Below are 26,434 nucleotides of genomic sequence, written 5' to 3' on the forward strand. Positions count from 1 at the left end.
CTGGAGCTACTGGTCCAGCACCTACCCCCCTGCCAGTAAAGGGGGGCTGGAGCTACAGGTACAACTCCAACCCCCTGCCAGTAGAGGGGGGCTGGAGCTACAGGTCCAGCACCTACCCCCTGCCAGTAAAGGGGGGCTGGACCTACAGGTACAACTCCAACCCCCTGCCAGTAGAGGAGGGGCTGGAGCTACAGGTCCAGCACCAACCCCCTGCCAGTAGGGGGGGCTGGAGCTACAAGTCCAGAACTAAAGCCCTGCCAGTAGAGGGGGACATGGAGCTACAGGTCCAGTACCAATCCCCTGCCAGAGGAGGGTCCTGGAGCTACAGGTCTAGCACCAACCCCTTGCCAGTAGAGGGGGACATGTAGCTACAGGTCCAGCACCAACCCCCTGCCAGTAGAGTGGGGGGGGCTGGAGCTACAGGTCCAGCACCATCCCCCTGTCAGTAGAGTGGGGCTGGAGCTACAGGTCCAGCACCAATCCCCTGCCAGTAGAGGGGGGGCTGGAGCTACAGATCCAGCACCAACCCCCTGCCAGTAGAGGAGGGGGGGCTGGAGCTACAGGTCCAGCACCAACCCCCTGCCAGTAGAGGGGGGGCTGGAGCTACTGGTCCTGCACCGACCCCTGCCAGTAAAGGGGGGGCTGGAGCTACAGTTGCAGCACCAACCCCCAGCCAGTAGAGGGGGGCTGGAGCTACAGGTCCAGCACCAACTCTCCCTGCCAGTAGAGGGGGGGCTGGAGCTACAGGTGCAGCACCAACCCCGTGCCAGTAGAGAGGGGGCTGGAACTACAGGTCCAGCACCCACCCCTTGCCAGTAGTGTGGGGCTGGAGCTACAGATCCAGCACCAACACCCTGCCAATAGAGCAGGGCTGGAGCTACAAGTCCAACACCAACCCCCTGCCAGTAGAGGGGGGCTGGAGCTACAGATCCAGCACCAAACCCCTGCCAGTAGAGGGAGCTGGAGCTACAGGTCCAGCACCAACCTCCTGGCAGTAGAGGGGGCTGGAGCTACAGGTCCAGCACCAACCCCCTGCCAGTAGAGGAGGGCTGGAGCTACAGGTCCAGCGCCAACCCCAAGCCAGTAGAGGGGGGCTTGAGCTACAGGTCCAGCACCACCCCTCTGCCAGTAGAGGGGGCTGGAGCTACAGGTCCAGCACCAACCCCCTGCCAGTAGAGGGAAGGCTGGAGCTACAGGTCCAGGGCCAACCCTCTGCCAGTAAAGGGGGTAGGAGTTACAGGTCCAGAACCAACCCCCTGCCAGTTGAGGTGGGCTGGAGCTACAGGTTCAGCGCCAACCCCCTGCCAGTAGAGGTGGGCAGGAGCTACAGGTCCAGCACCAACCCCCAGCCAGTAGAGGGGGGCTGGAGCTACAGGTCCAGCACCAACCCCCTGCCAGTAGAGGGGGGGGGGGCCTGGAGCTACACGTCAAGCACCAACCCCCTCCCAGTAGAGGGGGGGGGGCTGGAGCTACAGGTCCAGCACCTACCCCCTGCCAGTAAAGGGGGGCTGGAGCTACAGGTCCAGCACCAACCCACTGCCAGTAAAGGGGGGCTGGAGCTACAGGTCCAGCACCAACCCCCTGCCAGTAGAGGGGGAGGGCTGGAGCTACAGGTACAACTCCAACCCCCTGCCAGTAGAGGGGGGCTGGAGCTACTGGTCCAGCACCTACCCCCTGCCAGTAAAGGGGGGCTGGAGCTACAGGTACAACTCCAACCCCCTGCCAGTAGAGGGGGGCTGGAGCTACAGGTCCAGCACCTACCCCCTGCCAGTAAAGGGGGGCTGGACCTACAGGTACAACTCCAACCCCCTGCCAGTAGAGGAGGGGCTGGAGCTACAGGTCCAGCACCAACCCCCTGCCAGTAGGGGGGGCTGGAGCTACAAGTCCAGAACTAACGCCCTGCCAGTAGAGGGGGACATGGAGCTACAGGTCCAGTACCAATCCCCTGCCAGAGGAGGGTCCTGGAGCTACAGGTCTAGCACCAACCCCTTGCCAGTAGAGGGGGACATGTAGCTACAGGTCCAGCACCAACCCCCTGCCAGTAGAGTGGGGGGGGGCTGGAGCTACAGGTCCAGCACCATCCCCCTGTCAGTAGAGTGGGGCTGGAGCTACAGGTCCAGCACCAATCCCCTGCCAGTAGAGGGGGGGCTGGAGCTACAGATCCAGCACCAACCCCCTGCCAGTAGAGGAGGGGGGGCTGGAGCTACAGGTCCAGCACCAACCCCCTGCCAGTAGAGGGGGGGCTGGAGCTACTGGTCCTGCACCGACCCCTGCCAGTAAAGGGGGGGCTGGAGCTACAGTTGCAGCACCAACCCCCAGCCAGTAGAGGGGGGCTGGAGCTACAGGTCCAGCACCAACTCCCCCTGCCAGTAGAGGGGGGGCTGGAGCTACAGGTGCAGCACCAACCCCCTGCCAGTAGAGAGGGGGCTGGAACTACAGGTCCAGCACCCACCCCTTGCCAGTAGTGTGGGGCTGGAGCTACAGGTCCAGCACCAACACCCTGCCAATAGAGCAGGGCTGGAGCTACAAGTCCAACACCAACCCCCTGCCAGTAGAGGGGGCTAGAGCTACAGGTCCAGCACCAACCCCCTGCCAGTAGAGGGGGCTGGAGCTACAGATCCAGCACCAACCCCCAGCCAGTATAGGGGGGGGGGCTGGAGCTACAGGTCCAGCACCAACCCCCTGCCAGTAGAGGGGGGCTGGAGCTACACGTCAACCACCAACCCCCTGGCATTAGAGGGGGGCTGGAGCTACAGGTCCAGCACCAACCCCCTGCCAGTAGAGGTGGGGGGGGCTGGAGCTACAGGTCCAGGGCCAACCCCTTGCCAGTAGAGGGGGCTGGAGCTACAGGTCCAGCACCAACCCCCTGCTAGTAGAGGGAAGGCTGGAGCTACAGGTCCAGGGCCAACCCTCTGCCAGTAAAGGGGGCTGGAGCTACAGGTCCAGAACCAACCCCCTGCCAGTTGAGGAGGGCTGGAGCTACAGGTCCAGCGCCAACCCCCTGCCAGTAGAGGTGGGCAGGAGCTACAGGTCCAGCACCTACCCCCTGCCAGTAGAGGAGGGGGGCTGGAGCTATAGGTCCAGCACCATCCCTCTTCCAGTAGAGGTGGGCTGGAACTACAGGTTCAGCACCAACCCCCTGCCAGTAGAGGGGGGGCTGGAGCTACAGGTCCAGCACCAACCCGCTGCCAGTAGAGGTGGGCTGGAGCTACAGGTCCAGCACCAACCCCCTCCCAGTAGAGGGGGGGGGCTGGAGCTACAGATCCAGCACCAACCCCCTGCCAGTAGAGGGGGGGGGCTGGAGCTACTGGTCCAGCACCAACCCCCTGCCAGTAGAGGGAGGCTGGAGCTACAGGTCCAGCATGAACCCCCTGCCAGTAGAGGGGGGCTGGAGCTACTGGTCCAGAACTAACCCCCTGCCAGTAGAGGGGGGCTGGAGCTACAGGTCCAGCACCAACCCTCTTCCAGTAGAGGGGGGCTGGAGCTACAGGTCCAGCACATACCCCATGCCAGTAGAGAGGGGTTGGAACTACTAGTCCTGCACCAACCCCTGCCAGTAGAGGAGGGCTGGAGCTACAGGTCCAGTACCAACCGTCTGCCAGTAGAGGGGGGCTGGAGCTACAGGTCCAGCACCAAACCCCTGCCAGTAGAGGAGGGCTGGAGCTTCAGGTCCAGCACCAACCCGCTGCCAGTAGAGGGGGGCTGGAGCTACAGGTCCAGCACCAACCCCCTCCCCGTAGAGGGGGGGGGGATGGAGCTACAGATCCAGCACCAATCCCCTGCCAGTAGAGGGAGGCTGGAGCTACAGGTCCAGCACCAACCCCTTGCCAGTAGAGAGGGGCTGGAGCTACTGGTCCAGCACCAACCCCCTGCCAGTAGAGGGAGGCTGGAGCTACAGGTCCAGCACGAACCCCCTGCCAGTAGAGGGGGGCTGGAGCTACTGGTCCAGTACTAACCCCCTGCCAGTAGAGGGGGGCTGGAGCTACAGGTCCAGCACCAACCCTCTTCCAGTAGAGGGGGGCTGGAGCTACAGGTCCAGCACATACCCCATGCCAGTAGAGAGGGGTTGGAACTACTAATCCTGCACCAACCCCTGCCAGTAGAGGAGGGCTGGAGCTACAGGTCCAGCACCAACCGTCTGCCAGTAGAGGGGTCTTGAGCTACAGGTCCAGCACCAAACCCCTGCCAGTAGAGGGGGGCTGGAGCTACAGGTCCAGCACCAAACCCCTGCCAGTAGAGGGAGCTGGAGCTACAGGTCCAGCACCAACCTCCTGGCAGTAGAGGGGGCTGGAGCTACAGGTCCAGCACCAACCCCCTGCCAGTAGAGGAGGGCTGGAGCTACAGGTCCAGCGCCAACCCCAAGCCAGTAGAGGAGGGCTTGAGCTACAGGTCCAGCACCACCCCTCTGCCAGTAGAGGGGGGGGCTGGAGCTACAGGTCCAGGGCCAACCCTCTGCCAGTAAAGGGGGCTGGAGCTACAGGTCCAGAACCAACCCCCTGCCAGTTGAGGAGGGCTGGAGCTACAGGTCCAGTGCCAACCCCCTGCCAGTAGAGGTGGGCAGGAGCTACAGGTCCAGCACCAACCCCCAGCCAGTAGAGGGGGGCTGGAGCTACAGGTCCAGCACCAACCCCCTGCCAGTAGAGGTGGGCAGGAGCTACAGGTCCAGCACCAACCCCCAGCCAGTAGACGGGGGCTGGAGATACAGGTCCAGCACCTACCCCCTGCCAGTAAAGGGGGGGCTGGAGCTACAGGTCCAGCACCAACCCCCTGCCAGTAGAGGGGGAGGGCTGGAGCTACAGGTACAACTCCAACCCCCTGCCAGTAGAGGGGGGCTGGAGCTACAGGTCCAGCACCTACCCCCTGCCAGTAAAGGGGGGCTGGAGCTACAGGTACAACTCCAACCCCTGCCAGTAGAGGAGGGGCTGGAGCTACAGGTCCAGCACCAACCCCCTGCCAGTAGAGGGGGGCTGGAGCTACTGGTCCAGCACCAACCCCCTGCCAGTTGGGGGGGGGCTGGAGCTACAAGTCCAGAACTAACGCCCTGCCTGTAGAGGGGGACATGGAGCTACAGGTCCAGTACCAACCTCCTGCCAGAGGAGGGTCCTGGAGCTACAGGGCTAGCACCAACCCCTTGCCAGTAGAGAGGGGCTGGAGCTACAGGTCCAGCACCAACCCCCTGCCAGTAGAGAGGGGCTGGAGCTACAGGTCCAGCACCAACCCCCTGCCAGTAAATGGGGCGGGCTGGAGCTACAGGTCCAGCACCAACCCCTTGCCAGTAGAGAGGGGCTGGAGCTACAGGTCCAGCACCAACCCCCTGCCAGTAGAGGGGGCGGGCTGGAGCTACAGGTCCAGCACCATCTCCCTGTCAGTAGAGTGGGGCTGGAGCTACAGGTCCAGCACCAATCCCCTGCCAGTAGAGGGGGGGGGGCTGGAGCTACAGATCCAGCACCAACCCCCTGCCAGTAGAGGGGGGGGGGCTGGAGCTACAGGTCCAGCACCAACCCCCTGCCAGTAGAGGGGGGGCTGGAGCTACTGGTCCTGCACCGACCCCCTGCCAGTAGAGGGGGGGGGGCTGGAGCTACAGTTGCAGCACCAACCCCCTGAAAGTAGAGGGGGGCTGGAACTACAGGTCCAGCAGCCACCCCTTGCCAGTAGTGTGGGGCTGGAGCTACAGGTCCAGCACCAACCCCCTGCCAATAGAGCAGGGCTGGAGCTACAAGTCCAACACCAACCCCCTGCCAGTAGAGGGGGCTAGAGCTACAGGTCCAGCACCAACCCCCTGCCAGTAGAGGGGGCTGGAGCTACAGATCCTGCACCAACCCCCTGCCAGTAGAGGGGGTTAGAGCTACAGGTCCAGCTCCAACCCCCAGCCAGTAGAGGGGGGCTGGAGCTACAGGTCCAGCACCAACCCCCTGCCAGTAGGGGGGGGCTGGAGCTACTGGTCCAGCACCAACCCCCTGCCAGTAGGGGGGGGCTGGAGCTACAAGTCCAGAACTAACGCCCTGCCAGTAGAGGGGGACATGGAGCTACAGGTCCAGTACCAACCTCCTGCCAGAGGAGGGTCCTGGAGCTACAGGTCTAGCACCAACCCCTTGCCAGTAGAGAGGGGCTGGAGCTACAGGTCCAGCACCAACCCCCTGCCAGTAGAGAGGGGCTGGAGCTACAGGTCCAGCACCAACCCCCTGCCAGTAGAGGGGGCGGGCTGGAGCTACAGGTCCAGCACCAACCCCTTGCCAGTAGAGAGGGGCTGGAGCTACAGGTCCAGCACCAACCCCCTGCCAGTAGAGGGGGCGGGCTGGAGCTACAGGTCCAGCACCATCTCCCTGTCAGTAGAGTGGGGCTGGAGCTACAGGTCCAGCACCAATCCCCTGCCAGTAGAGGGGGGGGGGGCTGGAGCTACAGATCCAGCACCAACCCCCTGCCAGTAGAGGGGGGGGGGCTGGAGCTACAGGTCCAGCACCAACCCCCTGCCAGTAGAGGGGGGCTGGAGCTACTGGTCCTGCACCGACCCCCTGCCAGTAGAGGGGGGGGGGGCTGGAGCTACAGTTGCAGCACCAACCCCCTGAAAGTAGATGGGGGCTGGAACTACAGGTCCAGCAGCCACCCCTTGCCAGTAGTGTGGGGCTGGAGCTACAGGTCCAGCACCAACCCCCTGCCAATAGAGCAGGGCTGGAGCTACAAGTCCAACACCAACCCCCTGCCAGTAGAGGGGGCTAGAGCTACAGGTCCAGCACCAACCCCCTGCCAGTAGAGGGGGCTGGAGCTACAGATCCTGCACCAACCCCCTGCCAGTAGAGGGGGTTAGAGCTACAGGTCCAGCTCCAACCCCCAGCCAGTAGAGGGGGGCTGGAGCTACAGGTCCAGCACCAACCCCCTCCCAGTAGAGGGGGGGGCAGGAGATACAGGTGCAGCACCTACCCCCTGCCAGTAAAGGGGGGCTGGAGCTACAGGTCCAGCACCTACCCCCTGCCAGTAGAGGGGGGCTGGAGCTATAGGTCCAGCTCCAACCCTCTTCCAGTAGTGGTGGGCTGGAGCTACAGGTCCAGCACCAACCCCCTGCCAGTAAAGGGGGGGCTGGAGCTACAGGTCCAGCACCAACCCCCTGCCAGTAGAGGGGGTTAGAGCTACAGATCCAGCACCAACCCCCAGCCAGTAGAGGGGGGGCTGGAGCTACAGGTCCAGCACCAACCCCCTGCCAGTAGAGGGGGGGGGCTGGAGCTACAGGTCCAGCACCAACCCCCTGCCAGTAGAGGGGGGGGCCTGGAGCTACAGGTCCAGCACCAACCCCCTGCCAGTAGAGGGGGGGGGGGGCTGGAGCTACTGGTCCAGCACCAACCCCCTGCCAGTAGAGGGGGGCTGAAGCTATAGGTCCAGCACCACCCCTCTACCAGTAGAGGGGGGCTGGAGCTACAGGTCCAACACCAACCCCCTACCAGTAGAGGTGGGGTGGAGCTACACATCAAGCACCAACCCCCTCCCAGTAGAGGGGGGGCTGGAGCTTCAGGTCCAGCACCAACCCCCTGCCAGTTAAGGGGGGAGGCTGGAGCTACAGGTACAGCACCAACCCCCTGCCAGTAGAGGGGGGTCTGAAGCTACAAGTCCAGCACCAACCCTCTTCCAGTAGAGGGGGGCTGGAGCTACAGGTCAAGCAGCTACCCCCTGCCAGTAGAGGGAGCTGGAGCTACAGGTCCAGCACCAACCCGCTGCCAGTAGAGGGGGGCTGGAGCTACAGGTCCAGCACCAACCATCTGCCAGTTTAGGGGTCCTGGAGCTTCAGGTCCAGCACCAATCCCCTGCCAGTAGAGGGGGGGCTGGAGCTACAGGTCTAGCACCAACCCCCTGCCAGTAGAGGGGGGGGGGCTGGAGCTACAGGTCCAGCACCACCCCTCTACCAGTAGAGAGGGGCTGGAGCTACAGGTCCAGCACCAACCCGCTGCCAGTAGAGGGGGGCTGGAGCTACAGGTCCAGCACCAAACCCCTGCCAGTAGAAGGGGGCTGGAGCAACAGGTCCAGCACCAACCCCCTGCCAGTAGAGGAGGGCTGGAGCTACAAGTCCAGCGCCAACCCCAAGCCGGTAGAGGGGTGCTTGAGCTACAGGTCCAGCACCACCCCTCTGCCAGTAGAGGGGGGGCTGGAGCTACAGGTCCAGCACCAACCACCTGCCAATAGAGGAAAGGCTGGTGCTACAGGTCCAGGGACAACCCCCTGCCAGTAGAGGGGGCTGGAGCTACAGGTCCAGCACCAACCCCCTGCCAGTAGAGGGAAGGCTGGAGCTACAGGTCCAGGGCCAACCCCCTGCCAGTAAAGGGGGCTGGAGCTACAGGTCCAGTGCCAACCCCCTGCCAGTAGAGGGGGCGGGCTGGAGCTACAGGTCCAGCACAAACCCCTTGCCAGTAGAGAGGGGCTGGAGCTACAGGTCCAGCACCAACCCCCTGCCAGTAGAGGGAAGGCTGGAGCTACAGGTCCAGGGCCAACCCCCTGCCAGTAAAGGGGGCTGGAGCTACAGGTCCAGCGCCAACCCCCTGCCAGTAGAGGGGGCGGGCTGGAGCTACAGGTCCAGCACAAACCCCTTGCCAGTAGAGAGGGGCTGGAGCTACAGGTCCAGCACCAACCCCCTGCCAGTAGAGGGGGCGGGCTGGAGCTACAGGTCCAGCACCATCCCCCTGTCAGTAGAGTGGGTGCTGGAGCTACAGGTCCAGCACCAACCCCCAGCCAGTAGAGGGGGGCTGGAGCTACAGGTCCAGCACCAACCCCCTGCCAGTAGAGGGGGGGCTGGAGCTACACGTCAAGCACCAACCCCCTCCCATTAGAGGGGGGGGCTGGAGATACAGGTGCAGCACCTACCCCCTGCCAGTAGAGGGGGGCTGGAGCTACAGGTCCAGCACCTACCCCCTGCCAGTAGAGGGGGGCTGGAGCTACTGGTCCAGCACTAACTCCCTGCCAGTATAGGGGGGGGCTGGAGCTATAGGTCCAGCACCTACCCCCTACCAGTAGAGGGGGGCTGGAGCTACAGGTCCAGCACGAACCCCCTGCCAGTAGAGGGGAGCTGGAGCTACTGGTCCAGCACCAACCCTCTTCTAGTAGAGGGGGGCTAGAGCTTCAGGTCCAGCACCAACCCCCTGCCAGTAGAGGGGGGAGGCTGGAGCTACTGGTACAGCACCAACCCCCTGCCAGTAGAGGGGGGCTGAAGCTATAGGTCCAGCACGAACCCCCTGCCAGTAGAGGGGGGCTGGAGCTACTGGTCCAGCACCAACCCCCTGCCAGTAGAGGGGGGCTGAAGCTACAGGTCAAGCAGCTACCCCCTGCCAGTAGAGGAAGGTTGGAGCTACAGGTCCAGCACCAACCATCTGCCAGTTTAAGGGGTCCTGGAGCTTCAGGTCCAGCACCAATCCCCTGCCAGTAGAGGGGGGGCTGGAGCTACAGGTCCAGCACCAACCCCCTGCCAGTAGAGGAAGGTTGGAGCTACAGGTCCAGCACCAACCATCTGCCAGTAGAAGGGGTCCTGGAGCTTCAGGTCCAGCACCAATAACCTGCCAGTAGAGGTTGGCTGGAGCTACAGGTCCAGCACCAACCCCCTGCCAGTAGAGGGGGGGCTGGAGCTACAGGTCCAGCCCCACCCCTCTACCAGTAGAGGGGGGCTGGAGCTACAGGTCCAGCACCAACCCGCTGCCAGTAGAGGGGGGCTTGAGCTACAATTCCAGCACCAAACCCCTGCCAGAAGAGGGGGCTGGAGCTACAGGTCCAGCACCAACCCCTTGCCAGTAGAAGGGGGCTGGAGCTACAGGTCCAGCACGAACCCCCTGCCAGTAGAGGAGGGCTGGAGCTACAGGTCCAGCGCCAACCCCCTGCCAGTAGAGGGGGGCTGGAGCTACAGGTCCAGGGCCAACCCCCTGCCAGTAGAGGGGGGCTGGAGCTACAGGTCCAGCACCACCCCTCTGCCAGTAGAGGGAAGGCTGGAGCTACAGGTCCAGGGCCAACCTCCTGCCAGTAGAGGGGGGCTGGAGCTACAGGTCCAACACCACCCCTCTGCCAGTAGAGGGAAGGCTGGAGCTACAGGTCCAGGGCCAACCTCCTGCCAGTAGAGGGGGGCTGGAGCTGCAGGTCCAGCACCAACCCCATGCCAGTAGTGGGGAGCTAGAGCTACAGGTCCAGCACCAACCCCCTGCTAGTAGAAGGGGGCTGGAGCTACAGGTCCAGGACCAACCCCATGCCAATAGAGGGGGGGGCTGGAGCTACAGGTCCAGCACCATCCCCCTGCCAGTAGAGGAGGCTGGAGCTGCAGGTCAAGCATCAACCCCCTGCCAGTAGAGGGGAGCTGGAGCTAAATGTGCAGCACCAACCCCCTGCCAGTAGAGGGGAGCTGGAGCTACAGGTCCAGCACCGACCCCCTACCAGTAGAGGGGGCCTGGAGCTACAGGTTCAGCACCAACCCCCTGCCAGTAGAGGGGGGCTGGAGCTACAGGTCCAGCACCAACCCCCCTCCTAGTAGAGGGGGCTGGAGCTACAGGTCCAGCACCATCCCCCTACCAATAGAGGGGGGTTGGAGTTACAGGTTCAGGACCAACCCCCTGCCTGTAAAAGGCGCGGCTAGAGCTACAGGTCCAGCATCAACCCCCTGACAGTAGAGGGGGCTGGAGCTACATATTCAGGGCCAACCCCCTGCCAGTAGAGGGAGGCTTTAGCTACAGGTCCAGGACCAATCCCCTGCCAGTAGAGGGGGCCTGGAGCTACAGGTCCATCTCCAACCCCCTGCCAGTAGAGGTGGGGGGGGGGGACCTAGAGCTTCAGGTCCAGCAGGAACCCCCTGCCTGGAGAGGGGCCTGGAGTTACAGGTCCAGCACCATCCCCCTGCCAGTAGAGGAGGCTGGAGCTGCAGGTCAAGCACCAACCCCCTGCCAGTAGAGGGGGGGGGGCTGGAGCTACAGGTCCAGCACCAACCCCCTGCCAGTAGAGGGGGCTGGATCTACAGGTCGAGCATCAACCCCCTGCCAATAGAGGGGGGCTGCAGCTACAGGTCCAGCATCAACCCCCTGCCATTAGAGGTAGCCTGGAGCTACAGGTCCAGCATCAACCCCCTGCCAGTAGAGGGGGCTGGAGCTACAGATTCAGGGCCAACCCCCTGCCAGTAGAGGGGAGCTAGAGCTACAGGTCCAGCACCAACCCCCTGCTAGTAGAGAGGGGCTGGATCTTCAGGTCCAGCACCAACCCCCTGCCAGTAGAGGGGAGCTAGAGCTACAGGTCCAGCACCAACCCCCTGCCAGTAGAGGGGGGGAAGGAACTGCAGGTTCAGCACCAACCCCCTGCCAGTAGAGGGGGGGCTGGCGCTACAGATCCAGGGTCAACCCCCTGCCAGTAGAAGGGAGCTGAAGCTACAGGTTCAACACCAAATCCCTGCCAGTAGAGAAGGGGCTTGAGCTATAGGTTCAGCAACAAGCCCCTGCCAGTAGAGGGGTGCTGGAGCTACAGGTCCAGCACCAACCTCCTGCCAGTAGAGGGGGCCTGGAGCTACAGGTCCAGTACCACCCCCCTGCCAAGTAGAGGGGGGGGCTGGAGCTACAGGTCCAGCTCCAACCCACTGCCAGTAGAAGGGGGAGGCTGGAGCTACAGGTCCAGCTCCAACCCCCCCCCCCTGCCGGTAGAGGTGGGCTGGAGGTACAGGTTCAGCACCAACCCCCTGCCAGTAGAGGGGGGAGGCTGGAGCTACAGGTCCAGCACAAACCCCCTGCCTGTAGAGGGGGGGGGGCTGGAGCTACAGGTCCAGGACCAACCCCATGCCAGTAGAAGGGGCTGGAGCTACAGGTCCATCATCAATCCCCAGCTAGTACAGGGGGGCCGGAGCTACAGGTCCAGGACCAACCCCTTGCCAGTAATGGGGGGCTGGAGCTATAGGTCTAGCACCAACCCCCTGCTAGTAGAGGGGGGCGGGAGCTACAGGTCTAGCATCAACCCCCTGCCAGTAGAGGGGGGCTGGAGCTACAGGTCTAGCATCAACCCCGTGCCAGTAAAGGGGGGCTGGAGCTACAGGTCCAGCACTAACCACCTGCCAACAGAGCAGGGCTGGAGCTACAATTCCAACACCAACCCCCTGCCAGTAGAGGGGGCTTGAGCTACAGGTCCAGCACCAACGCCCTGCCAGTAGAGCGGGGGCGGGGCTGGAGCTACAGGTGCAGCACCTACCCCCTCCCAGTAGAGGGGGGGGCGGGGATGGAGCTACAGGTGCAGCACCTACCCCCTGCCAGTAGAAGGGGGCTGGAGCTACAGGTCCAGCACCTACCCCCTGCCAGTAGAGGGGGGCTGGAGCTACAGGTCCAGCACCTACCCCCTGCCAGTAGAGGGGTGGCTGGAGCTACAGGTCCAGCACCTACCCCCCCGGCAGGTAGAGCGGGACTGGAGCTACAGGTCCAGCACCAACCCCCTGCCAGTAGAGGGGGGCTGGAACTACAGGTCCAGCAGCATCCCCTGCCAGTAGAGGGGGGCTGGGTCAACACATCCAACACCAACCCCCCTGCCAGTAGAGGGGGGGGGGCTGGAGCTGCAGGTCCAGCACCAACCCCCTGCCAGTAGAAGGGGACTGGAGCTACAGGTCCAGAACCAACCCCCTTCCAGTAGAGGGGGGGCTGGATTTTCAGGTCCAGCACCAACCCCCTACCAGTAGAGGGGAGCTAGAGCTACAGGTCCAGCACCATCCCCCCTGCCAGTAGAGGGCTGCTGGAGCTGCAGATCCAGGACCAACCCCATGCCAATAGAGGGGGGGCTGGAGCTACAGGTCCAGCACCATCCCCCCTGCCAGTAGAGGGCTGCTGGAGCTATAGGTCCAGCATCAACCCCCTGCCAGTAGAGGGGGGCTGGAGCTACAGTTCCAGCACCAACCTCCTGCCAGTAGAGGGGGGTAAGGAACTGCAGGTTCAGCACCTACCCCCTGCCAGTAGAGGTGGGCTGGAGCTACAGATCCAGCACCAACCCCCGGCCAGTAGAGGTGGGGGGCTGGAGCTACTGGTCCAGCACCAACCCCCTGCCAGTAGAGGGGGGCTCGAGCTACAGGTCCAGCACGATCCCCCTGCCAGTAGAGGGGGGGCTGGAGCTACAGGTCCAGCACCAACCCCCTGCCAGTAGAGGTGGGGGGCTGGAGCTACAGGTCCAGCACCAACCCCCTGCCCGTAGAGGGGGCTGCAGCTACAGGTCCAGTACCAACCCTCTTCCAGTAGAGGGGGGCTGGAGCTACAGGTCCAGCACCAACCCTCTTCCAGTAGAGGGGGGCTGGAGCTACAGGTCCAGCACCTACCCCCTGTCAGTAGAGGGGGGTTGGAACTACTAGTCCTGCACCAACCCCTGCCAGTAGAGGGGACTGGAGCTACAGGTCCAGCACCAACCCCCTGCCAGTAGAGGGGGGCTGGAGCTACAGGTCCAGCACCTACCCTCTGCCAGTAGAGGAGGGCTGGAGCTATAAGGCCAGCCCCCCCCCCCCCCCGCAAGTAGAGGGGGGCTGGAGCTAAAGGTCCAGCACCAACCCCCTGCGAGTAGAGGGGTGGCTGGAGCTACAGGTCCAGCACCTACCCCCTGCCAGTAGAGGGAGGTTGGAACTACTAGTCCTGCACCAAACACCTGCCAGTAGAGGGGGGGCTAGAGCTACAGGTCCAGCATCAACCCCCTGCCAGTAGAGTGTGGCTGGAGCTACAGGTCTAGCACCAACCCCCTGCCAGTAGAGGGGAGCTGGAGCTACAGGTCCAGGACCAACCGCACCCAGCCCATAGAGGGGGCTGCAGCTACAGGTCCAGCACCAACCCCCAGCCAGTAGAGGGGCGGGGGCTAGAGCTACAGGTCCAGCATCAACCCCCTGCCAGTAGAGGGGGGCTAAAGTTACAGGTCCAGGACCAACCCCACCCTGCCCGTAGAGGGGGCTGCAGCTACAGGTCCAGCACCAACCCCCTGCCAGTAGAGGGGAGCTAGAGCTACAGGTCTAGCACCAACCCCCTGCTAGTAGAGGGGGGCTGGAGCTTCAAGTCCAGAACCAACCCCATGCCAATAGAGGGGGGGGCTGGAGCTACAGGTCCAGCACCATCCCCCCTGCCAGTAGAGGGGAGCTGGAGCTATAGGTCCAGCATCAACACCCTGCCAGTAGAGGAGGGCTGGATCTACAGGTCCTGCACCAACCTCCTGTCAGTAGAGGTGGCTGGAACTACAGATCCAGCGCCAACCCCCTGCCAGTAGAGGGGAACTGGAGCTACAGGTGCAGCACCAACCCCATGCCAATAGAGGGGAGGGGGGCTGGAGCTACAGCTACAGCACCAACCTCCTGCCAGTAGAGGGGGGGCTGGAGCTACAGGTCCAGCACCAACCCCTTGCCTGTAGAGGGGGCCTGGAGCTACAGGTCCAGCACCAACCCCCTACCAGTAGAGGGGGGCTGGAGCTACAGTTCCAGCACCAACCCCCCTCCTAGTAGAGAGGGGCTGGAGTTACAGGTCCAGCACCAACCCCCTGCCAGTAGAAGGGGGCTGGAGTTACAGGTCCAGCACCAAACCCCTGCCAGTAGAGGGGGGCTGTAGCTACAGGTCCAGGACCAATCCCCTGCCAGTAGAGGGGGGCTGGAGCTAAAGGTCCAGCACCAACCCCCTGCCAGTAGAAGGCGGAGTGGAGCTACAGATTCAGGGCCAACCCCCTGGCTATAGAGGATGGCTGGAGCTACAGGTCCATCTCCAACCCCCTGCCAGTAGAGGGGGGCTGGAGCTACAGGTCCAGCACCATCCCCCTGCCAATAGAGGAGGCTGGATCTGCAGGTCAAGGACCAACCCCCTGCCAGTAGAGTGCGGGGGGGCTGGAGCTACAGGTCCAGCACCAACCCCCTGCCATTAGAGGGGGGGGCTGGAGCTACAGGTCCAGCACCAACCCCCTTCTAGTAGAGGGGGGTGGGGCTGGAGCTACAGTTCCAGCACCAACCCTTTGCCAGAAGAGGGGGGCTGGAGCTACAGGTCCAGCACCATTCCCCTGCCAGTAGAGGGGGCTGGAGCTACAGGTCCAGCACCAACCCCCTGCCAGTAGAAGGGGGCTGGAGCTACAAGTCCAGCACCATTCCCCTGCCAGTAGAGGGGGCTGGAGCTACAGGTCCAGGACCAACCCTTTGCCAGTTGAGGGGGGGCTGGAGCTACAGATCCAGGGTCAATCCCCTGCCAGTAGAAGGGAGCTGAAGCTACAGGTTCAGCACCAACCCCCTGCCAGTAGAGGGGGGCTGGAGCTACAGGTCCAGCACCAATCCCCTGCCAGTAGAGGGGGGAGGCTGGAGCTACAGGTCCAGGACCAACCCCCTGCCAGTACAGGGGGGGGGGCTGGAGCTACAGGTCCAGCACCAACCCCTTTCTAGTAGAGGGGGGTGGGGCTGGAGCTACAGTTCCAGCACCAACCCTTTGCCAGAAGAGGGGGGCTGGAGCTACAGGTCCAGCACCAACCCCCTGCCAGTAGAGGGGGCTGGAGCTACAGATTCAGGGCCAACCCCCTGCCAGTAGAGGGGAGCTAGAGCTACAGGTCCAGCACCAACCCCCTGCTAGTAGAGGGGGGCTGGATCTACAGGTCCAGCACTAACCTCCTGCCAGTAGAGGGGGGCTGGAGCTACAGGTCCAGCACCAACCCCCTGCCAGTAGAGGGGGGGCTGGAGCTACAGATTCAGGGCCAACCCCCTGCCAGTGGAGGGGAGCTAGAGCTACAGGTCCAGCACCAACCCCCTGCCAGTAGAGGGGGGCTGGAGCTACAGGTCCAGCACCAACCTCCTGCCAGTAGAGGGGGCCTGGAGCTACAGGTCCAGCACCAAATCCCTGCCAGTAGATGGGGCTGAAGCTACAGGTCAAGCACCAACCCCCTGCCAGTAGAAAAGGGGCTTGAGCTATAGGTTCAGCAACAACCCCCTACCAGTAGAGGGGGGCTAGAGCTACAGGTCCAGCACCAACCCCCTGCCAGTAGAGGGGGGCTGGAGCTACAGGTCCAGCACCAACCTCGTGCCAGTAGAGGGGGCCTGGAGTTAAAGGTCCAGTACCAACCCCCTGCCAGTAGATGGGGGGGGGGCTGGAGCTACAGGTCCAGCTCCAACCCACTGCCAGTACAGGGGGGAGGCTGGAGCTACAGGTCCAGCACGAACCCCCTGCCTGAAGAGGGGGGAGGCTGGAGCTACAGGTCCAGCTCCAACCCCCCCCCCCTGCCGGTAGAGGTGGGCTGGAGGTACAGGTTCAGTACCAACCCCCTGCCACTAGAGGGGGAGGCTAGAGCTACAGGTTCAGCACCAACCCCCTGACAGTAGAGTGGGGATTCTGGAGCTACAGGTCCAGCACCAACCCCCTGCCTGTAGAGGGGGGGCTGGAGCTACAGCGCCAGGACCAACCCCCTGCCAGTAGAGGGTGGCTGGAGCTACAGGTCCAGCACCAATCCCCTGCCAGTAGAGGGGGGAGGCTGGAGCTACAGGTCCAGGACCAACCCCCTGCCAGTACAGGGGGGGGGGCTGGAGCTACAGGTCCAGCACCAACCCCTTTCTAGTAGAGGGGGGTGGGGCTGGAGCTACAGTTCCAGCACCAACCCTTTGCCAGAAGAGGGGGGCTGGAGCTACAGGTCCAGCACCAACCCCCTGCCAGTAGAGGGGGCTGGAGCTACAGATTCAGGGCCAACCCCCTGCCAGTAGAGGGGAGCTAGAGCTACAGGTCCAGCACCAACCCCCTGCTAGTAGAGGGGGGCTGGATCTACAGGTCCAGCACTAACCTCCTGCCAGTAGAGGGGGGCTGGAGCTACAGGTCCAGCACCAACCCCCTGCCAGTAGAGGGGGGGCTGGAGCTACAGATTCAGGGCCAACCCCCTGCCAGTGGAGGGGAGCTAGAGCTACAGGTCCAGCACCAACCCCCTGCCAGTAGAGGGGGGCTGGAGCTACAGGTCCAGCACCAACCTCCTGCCAGTAGAGGGGGCCTGGAGCTACAGGTCCAGCACCAAATCCCTGCCAGTAGATGGGGCTGAAGCTACAGGTCAAGCACCAACCCCCTGCCAGTAGAAAAGGGGCTTGAGCTATAGGTTCAGCAACAACCCCCTACCAGTAGAGGGGGGCTAGAGCTACAGGTCCAGCACCAACCCCCTGCCAGTAGAGGGGGGCTGGAGCTACAGGTCCAGCACCAACCTCGTGCCAGTAGAGGGGGCCTGGAGTTAAAGGTCCAGTACCAACCCCCTGCCAGTAGATGGGGGGGGGCTGGAGCTACAGGTCCAGCTCCAACCCACTGCCAGTACAGGGGGGAGGCTGGAGCTACAGGTCCAGCACGAACCCCCTGCCTGAAGAGGGGGGAGGCTGGAGCTACAGGTCCAGCTCCAACCCCCCCCCCTGCCGGTAGAGGTGGGCTGGAGGTACAGGTTCAGTACCAACCCCCTGCCAGTAGAGGGGGAGGCTAGAGCTACAGGTTCAGCACCAACCCCCTGACAGTAGAGTGGGGATTCTGGAGCTACAGGTCCAGCACCAACCCCCTGCCTGTAGAGGGGGGGCTGGAGCTACAGCGCCAGGACCAACCCCCTGCCAGTAGAGGGTGGCTGGAGCTACAGGTCTAGCACCAATCCCCTGCCAGTAGAGGGGGGCTGGAGCTACAGGTCTAGCATCAACCCCCTGCCAGTAGAGGAGGGCTGGATCTACAGGTCCTGCACCAACCTCCTGTCAGTAGAGGTGGCTGGAACTACAGATCCAGCGCCAACCCCCTGCCAGTAGAGGGGAGCTGGAGCTACAGGTGCAGCACCAACCCCATGCCAATAGAGGGGAGGGGGGCTGGAGCTACAGCTACAGCACCAACCTCCTGCCAGTAGAGGGGGGGCTGGAGCTACAGGTCCAGCACCAACCCCTTGCCTGTAGAGGGGGCCTGGAGCTACAGGTCCAGCACCAACCCCCTACCAGTAGAGGGGGGCTGGAGCTACAGTTCCAGCACCAACCCCCCTCCTAGTAGAGGGGGGCTGGAGTTACAGGTCCAGCACCAACCCCCTGCCAGTAGAAAAGGGCTGGAGCTACAGGTCCAGCACCAAACCCCTGCCAGTAGAGGGGGGCTGTAGCTACAGGTCCAGGACCAATCCCCTGCCAGTAGAGGGGGGCTGGAGCTAAAGGTCCAGCACCAACCCCCTGCCAGTAGAAGGCGGAGTGGAGCTACAGATTCAGGGCCAACCCCCTGGCTATAGAGGATGGCTGGAGCTACAGGTCCATCTCCAACCCCCTGCCAGTAGAGGGGGGCTGGAGCTACAGGTCCAGCACCATCCCCCTGCCAATAGAGGAGGCTGGATCTGCAGGTCAAGGACCAACCCCCTGCCAGTAGAGTGCGGGGGGGCTGGAGCTACAGGTCCAGCACCAACCCCCTGCCATTAGAGGGGGGGGGGCTGGAGCTACAGGTCCAGCACCAACCCCCTTCTAGTAGAGGGGGGTGGGGCTGGAGCTACAGTTCCAGCACCAACCCTTTGCCAGAAGAGGGGGGGCTGGAGCTACAGGTCCAGCACCAACCCCCTGCCAGTAGAGGGGGCTGGAGCCACAGATTCAGGGCCAACCCCCTGCCAGTAGAGGGGAGCTAGAGCTACAGGTCCAGCACCAACCCCCTGCTAGTAGAGGGGGGCTGGATCTACAGGTCCAGCACTAACCTCCTGCCAGTAGAGGGGGGCTGGAGCTACAGGTCCAGCACCAACCCCCTGCCAGTAGAGGGGGGGCTGGAGCTACAGATTCAGGGCCAACCCCCTGCCAGTGGAGGGGAGCTAGAGCTACAGGTCCAGCACCAACCCCCTGCCAGTAGAGGGGGGCTGGAGATACAGGTCCAGCACCAACCTCCTGCCAGTAGAGGGGGGCCTGGAGCTACAAGTCCAGCACCATTCCCCTGCCAGTAGAGGGGGCTGGAGCTATAGGTCCAGCACCAACCCCCTGCCAGTAGAAGGGGGCTGGAGCTACAAGTCCAGCACCATTCCCCTGCCAGTAGAGGGGGCTGGAGCTACAGGTCCAGCACCAACCCCCTGCCAGTTGAGGGGGCTGGAGCTACAGGTCCAGCATCAACCCTCTGCCGGTAGAGGGGGGCTGGAGTCTTCATTTCCAGGACCAACCCCCTGCCAGTTGAGGGGGGGCTGGAGCTGAAGATCCAGGGTCAACTCCCTGCCAGTAGAAGGGAGCTGAAGCTACAGGTTCAGCACCAACCCCCTGCCAGTAGAGGGGGGCTGGAGCTACAGGTCCAGCACCAATCCCCTGCCAGTAGAGGGGGGAGGCTGGAGCTACAGGTCCAGGACCAACCCCCTGCCATTAGAGGGGGGGGCTGGAGCTACAGGTCCAGCACCAACCCCTTTCTAGTAGAGGGGGGTGGGGCTGGAGCTACAGTTCCAGCACCAACCCTTTGCCAGAAGAGGGGGGCTGGAGCTACAGGTCCAGCACCAACCCCCTGCCAGTAGAGGGGGCTGGAGCTACAGATTCAGGGCCAACCCCCTGCCAGTAGAGGGGAGCTAGAGCTACAGGTCCAGCACCAACCCCCTGCTAGTAGAGGGGGGCTGGATCTACAGGTCCAGCACTAACCTCCTGCCAGTAGAGGGGGGCTGGAGCTACAGGTCCAGCACCAACCCCCTGCCAGTAGAGGGGGGGCTGGAGCTACAGATTCAGGGCCAACCCCCTGCCAGTGGAGGGGAGCTAGAGCTACAGGTCCAGCACCAACCCCCTGCCAGTAGAGGGGGGCTGGAGCTACAGGTCCAGCACCAACCTCCTGCCAGTAGAGGGGGCCTGGAGCTACAGGTCCAGCTCCAAATCCCTGCCAGTAGATGGGGCTGAAGCTACAGGTCAAGCACCAACCCCCTGCCAGTAGAAAAGGGGCTTGAGCTATAGGTTCAGCAACAACCCCCTACCAGTAGAGGGGGGCTAGAGCTACAGGTCCAGCACCAACCCCCTGCCAGTAGAGGGGGGGCTGGAGCTACAGGTCCAGCACCAACCTCGTGCCAGTAGAGGGGGCCTGGAGTTACAGGTCCAGTAACAACCCCCTGCCAGTAGAGGGGGGGGGGCTGGAGCTACAGGTCCAGCTCCAACCCACTGCCAGTACAGGGGGGAGGCTGGAGCTACAGGTCCAGCACGAACCCCCTGCCTGAAGAGGGGGGAGGCTGGAGCTACAGGTCCAGCTCCAACCCCCCCCCCCCCTGCCGGTAGAGGTGGGCTGGAGGTACAGGTTCAGTACCAACCCCCTGCCAGTAGTGGGGGAGGCTAGAGCTACAGGTTCAGCACCAACCCCCTGACAGTAGAGTGGGGATTCTGGAGCTACAGGTCCAGCACCAACCCCCTGCCTGTAGAGGGGGGGCTGGAGCTACAGCGCCAGGACCAACCCCCTGCCAGTAGAGGGTGGCTGGAGCTACAGGTCTAGCACCAATCCCCTGCCAGTAGAGGGGGGCTGGAGCTACAGGTCTAGCATCAACCCCCTGCCAGTAGAAGGGGGCTGGAGCTACAGGTCCAGCACCATCCCCTTGCCTGTAGAGGAGGCTTTAGCTGCAGGTCAAGCACCAACCCCCTGCCAGTAGAGGGGGCTGGAGCTACAGGTTCAGCACCAACCCCCTGCCAGTAGAGGGGGGGGGCTGGAGCTACAGGTGCAGCACCAACCCCCTGCCAGTAGAGGGGGGCTGGAACTACAGGTCCAGCACCTCCTCCTTGCCAGTAGTGTGGGGCTGGAGCTACAGGTCCAGCACCAACCCCCTGCCAGTAGAGCGGGGCTGGAGCTACAGGTCCAGCACCAACCCCCTCCCAGTAGAGAGGGGGTGGGGCTGGAGCTACAGGTCCAGGACCAACCCCATGCCAGTAGAAGGGGCTGGAGCTACAGGTCCATCATCAATCCCCTGCTAGTACTGGGGGCCGGAGCTACAGGTCCAGGATCAACCCCCTGCCAGTAGAGGGGGGTAGAGCTACAGGTCTAGCACCAATCCCCTGCCAGTTGAGGGGGGCTGGAGCTACAGGTCTAGCATCAACCCCCTACCAGTAGGGGGGGGCTGGAGCTACAGGTCCAGCACCATCCCCTTGCCAGTAGAGGAGGCTGGAGCTACAGGTCAAGCACCAACCCCCTGCCAGTAGAGGGGCTGGAGCTACAGGTTCAGCACCAACCCCCTGCCAGTAGAGGGGGGGGGGCTGGAGCTACAGGTGCAACACCCACTCCTTGCCAGTAGTGTGGGGCTGGAGCTACAGGTCCAGCACCAACCCCCTGCCAACAGAGCAGGGCTGGAGCTACTAGTCCAACACCAACCCCCTGCCAGTAGAGGGGGCTAGAGCTACAGCTCCAGCACCAACCCCCTGCCAGTAAAGGGGGCTGGAGCTAAAGATCCTGCACCAACCCCCTGCCAGTAGAGGGGGGGGGGCGGGCCTGGAGCTACAGGTGCAGCACCTACCCCCTGCCAGTAGAAGGAGGCTGGAGCTACAGGTCCAGCACCTACCCCCTGCCAGTAGAGGGGGGGCTGGAGCTATAGGTCCAGCACCTACCCCCTGTCAGTAGAGGGGGGTTTTAACTACTAGTCCGGCACCAACCCCTGCCAGTAGAGAGGACTGGAGCTACAGGTCCAGCACCAACCCCCTGCCAGTAGAGGGGGGCTGGAGCTACATGTCCACCACCTACCCTCTGCCAGTACAGGAGGGCTGGAGCTATAAGGCCAGCCCCAACACCCCACCAGTAGAGGAGGGCTGGAGCTACAGGTCCAGCACCAACCCCCTGCCACTAGATGGGGGCGGGAGCTACAGGTCCAGCACCAACCCCCTGCCAGTAGAAGGGGACTAGAGCTACAGGTCCAGAACCAACCCCATTCCAGTAGAGGGGGGGCTGGAGCTACAGGTCCAGCACCAACCCCCTTCCAGTAGAGGGGGTCTGGAGCTACAGGTCCAGCACCAACCCCCTGCTAGTAGAGGGGGGCTGGAGCTACAGGTCCAGCAGCATCCCCTGCCAGTAGAGGGGGGCTGGGTCAACACATCCAACACCAACCCCCTGCCAGTAGAGGGGGAGGGCTGGAGCTGCAGGTCCAGCACCAATCCCCTGCCAGTAGAGGGGGGCTGGAGCTACAGGTCCAGCACCAACCCCCTGCCAGTAGAAGGGGACTGGAGCTACAGGTCCAGAACCAACCCCCTTCCAGTAGAGGGGGGGCTGGAGTTTCAGGTCCAGCACCAACCCCCTGCCACTAGAGGGAGTTACAGGTTCAGGACCAACCCCACCCTACCCGTAGAGGGGGCTGCAGCTACAGGTCTAGCACCAACACCCTGCCAGTAGAGGGGGGGTGGGCTAGAGCTACAGGTCCAGCATCAACTCGCTTCCAGTAGAGAGGGCTGGAGCTACAGATTCAGGGCCAACCCCCTGCCAGTAGAGTGTGGCTGGAGCTACAGGTCTAGCACCAACCCCCTGCCAGTAGAGGGGGGCTGGAGTTACAGGTCCAGGGCCAACCCCACCCTGCCCGTAGAGGGGGCTACAGATACAGGTCCAGCACCAACCCCCTGCTAGTAGAGGGGGGCTGGAGCTACAGGTCCAGGACCAACCCCATGCCAATAGAGGGGGGGCTGGAGCTACAGGTCCAGCACCAACCTCCTGCCAGTAGAGGAGGGCTGGAGCTACAGGTCCATCACCAACTCCCTTCTAGTAGAGAGGGGCTGGAGCTACAGGTCCAGCAACAACCCCCTGCCAGTTGAGGGGCTGGAGCTACAGGTCCAGAACCAACCCCCTGCCAGTAGAGGGGGGCTGGAGCTACAGATCCAACACTAACCCCTTGCCAGAAGAAGGGGGCTGGAGCTACAGGTCTAGCACCAACCCCCAGCCAGTAGGGAGGGGGGTGGAGCTACAGGTCCAGCATTAACCCCCTGAGAGTAGAGGGGGCTGGAACTATTGGTTCAGCACCATCCCCTTGACAGTAGAGGGGGCTGGAGCTACAGGTTCAGCACCAACCCCCCTGCCAGTAGAGGGGGGCTAAAGTTACAGGTCCAGCACAACCCCCTGCCAGTAGAGGGGGGCTGAAGCTACAGGTCTAGCACAACCCCCCTTCCAGTTGAGGGGGGCTGGAGCTACAGGTCCAGCACCAACCCCCTGCCAGTAGAGGGGGGGTTGGTGCTACAGGTCCAGCACCAACCCCCTGCCAGTAGGGAGGGGCTGGAGCTACAGGTCCAGCTTAATGGGGCTGTCACTGACCACAGGTGATAATGGGGCTGACACTGTCCACAGGTGATAATGGGGCTTTTACAGTGACCACAGGTGATAATGGGGCTGACTCTGCCCACTGATGATAATGGGGCTGACACTGTCCACAGGTGATAATGGGGCTGACACTGACCACTAGTGATAATGGGGCTGACACTGACCACAGGTCATAATGGGGCTGACACTGACCACAGGTCATAATGGGGCTGACACTGACCACAGGTGATAATGGGGCTGACACTGCCCACTGGTGATAATGGGGCTGACTCTGCCCACTGGTGATAATGGGGCTGACACTGTCCACAGGTGATAATGGGGCTGACACTGACCACAAGTGATAATGGGGCTGACACTGACCACAGGTCATAATGGGGCTGACACTGACCACAGGTGATAATGGGGCTGACACTGTCCACAGGTGATAATGGGGCTGACACTGTCCACAGGTCATAATGGGGCTGACTCTGCCCACTGGTGATAATGGGGCTGACGCTGACCACAGGTAATAATGGGGCTGACGCTGATCACAGGTGATTATGGGGCTGACACTGACCACAGGTGATAATGGGGCTGACTCTGCCCACTGGTGATAATGGGGCTAACACTGACCACAGGTGATAATGGGGCTGACACTGTCCACTGGTGATAATGGGGCTGACACTGACCACAGGTGATAATGGGGCTGACGCTGATCACAAGTGATAATGGGGCTGACACTGACCACAGGTGATAATGGGGCTCTCTCTGCCCACTGGTGATAATGGGGCTAACACTGACCACAGGTGATAATGGGGCTGACACTGTCCACAGGTCATAATTTGGCTGACACTGACCACAGGTGATAATGGGGCTGACACTGCCCACTGGTGATAATGGGGCTGACTCTGCCCACTGGTGATAATGGGGCTGACACTGACCACAGGTGATAATGGGGCTGACGCTGATCACAAGTGATAATGGGGCTGACACTGACCACAGGTGATAATGGGGCTCTCTCTGCCCACTGGTGATAATGGGGCTGACACTGTCCACAGGTGATAATGGGGCTGACACTGACCACAGGTGATAATGGGGCTGACGCTGATCACAAGTGATAATGGGGCTGACACTGTCCACAGGTGATAATGGGGCTGACTCTGCCCACTGGTGATAATGGGGCTGACACTGTCCACAGGTGATAATGGGGCTGACACTGACCACAGGTGATAATGGGGCTGACACTGACCACAGGTGATAATGGGGCTGACACTGACCACAGGTGATAATGGGGCTGACTCTGCCCACTGGTGATAATGGGGCTGACACTGTCCACAGGTGATAATGGGGCTGACACTGACCACAGGTGATAATGGGGCTGACACTGACCACAGGTGATAATGGGGCTGACACTGACCACAGGTGATAATGGGGCTGACACTGACCACAGGTGATAATGGGGCTGACACTGACCACAGGTGATAATGGGGCTGACACTGACCACAGGTGATAATGGGGCTGACTCTGCCCACTGGTGATAATGGGGCTGACACTGTCCACAGGTGATAATGGGGCTGACACTGACCACAGGTGATAATGGGGCTGACACTGTCCACAGGTAATAATGGGGCTGACACTGACCACAGGTGATAATGGTGCTGACACTGTCCACTGGTGATAATGGGACTGACACTGACCACAGGTGATAATGGGGCTGACACTGACCACAGGTGATAATGGGGCTGACACTGTCCACAGGTGATAATGGGGCTGACACTGTCCACAGGTCATAATGGGGCTGACTCTGCCCACTGGTGATAATGGGGCTGACGCTGACCACAGGTAATAATGGGGCTGACGCTGATCACAGGTGATTATGGGGCTGACACTGACCACAGGTGATAATGGGGCTGACTCTGCCCACTGGTGATAATGGGGCTAACACTGACCACAGGTGATAATGGGGCTGACACTGTCCACTGGTGATAATGGGGCTGACACTGACCACAGGTGATAATGGGGCTGACGCTGATCACAAGTGATAATGGGGCTGACACTGACCACAGGTGATAATGGGGCTCTCTCTGCCCACTGGTGATAATGGGGCTAACACTGACCACAGGTGATAATGGGGCTGACACTGTCCACAGGTCATAATTTGGCTGACACTGACCACAGGTGATAATGGGGCTGACACTGCCCACTGGTGATAATGGGGCTGACTCTGCCCACTGGTGATAATGGGGCTGACACTGACCACAGGTGATAATGGGGCTGACGCTGATCACAAGTGATAATGGGGCTGACACTGACCACAGGTGATAATGGGGCTCTCTCTGCCCACTGGTGATAATGGGGCTGACACTGTCCACAGGTGATAATGGGGCTGACACTGACCACAGGTGATAATGGGGCTGACGCTGATCACAAGTGATAATGGGGCTGACACTGTCCACAGGTGATAATGGGGCTGACTCTGCCCACTGGTGATAATGGGGCTGACACTGTCCACAGGTGATAATGGGGCTGACACTGACCACAGGTGATAATGGGGCTGACACTGACCACAGGTGATAATGGGGCTGACACTGACCACAGGTGATAATGGGGCTGACTCTGCCCACTGGTGATAATGGGGCTGACACTGTCCACAGGTGATAATGGGGCTGACACTGACCACAGGTGATAATGGGGCTGACACTGACCACAGGTGATAATGGGGCTGACACTGACCACAGGTGATAATGGGGCTGACACTGACCACAGGTGATAATGGGGCTGACACTGACCACAGGTGATAATGGGGCTGACACTGACCACAGGTGATAATGGGGCTGACTCTGCCCACTGGTGATAATGGGGCTGACACTGTCCACAGGTGATAATGGGGCTGACACTGACCACAGGTGATAATGGGGCTGACACTGTCCACAGGTAATAATGGGGCTGACACTGACCACAGGTGATAATGGTGCTGACACTGTCCACTGGTGATAATGGGACTGACACTGACCACAGGTGATAATGGGGCTGACACTGTCCACAGGATGAGGACCTCCGCAGGATGAGGGAGCCCGTCAAGAGGCTGGTGGAGGCTGGCCGGGTGTTGGCTGTCCAGGAAGACCAAGATGGCCGCCGCTCCGCTAGGATAACTCTACAAGACGGACAGCTGTACCTCCACCCACTCCTGCGTCAGCCCACGCCCGCCGACGCCCACGCCCTCCAGGTTACTTTATTATACCCACTAGTCTTACTGACATTACTGATTTACTGAGTTATCATAACTAATATGATAACATTTTGTTATA

General features: G+C 62.1%; 2 protein-coding genes across 2 annotated transcripts in view; one reads left to right on the top strand and one right to left on the bottom strand.

Annotated features, from left to right (window-relative positions):
- Window positions 1–26,434, bottom strand: part of LOC138370570 (tripartite motif-containing protein 5-like) — a 502,851-nt gene that overhangs the window by 316,867 nt on the left and 159,550 nt on the right. The window lies entirely within an intron of this gene.
- The window catches only part of LOC138370569 (uncharacterized), a 93,120-nt gene that overhangs the window by 61,919 nt on the left and 4,767 nt on the right, over window positions 1–26,434 (top strand). The window contains exon 4 of the mRNA XM_069334960.1: window positions 26,173–26,352. Coding sequence (XP_069191061.1) covers window positions 26,173–26,352 — 180 coding nt within the window. The remainder of the gene's footprint in view (window positions 1–26,172; window positions 26,353–26,434) is intronic.

Source organism: Procambarus clarkii, chromosome 32 (genome assembly GCF_040958095.1).
Source record: "Procambarus clarkii isolate CNS0578487 chromosome 32, FALCON_Pclarkii_2.0, whole genome shotgun sequence".
Lineage (NCBI taxonomy): Eukaryota > Metazoa > Arthropoda > Malacostraca > Decapoda > Cambaridae > Procambarus > Procambarus clarkii.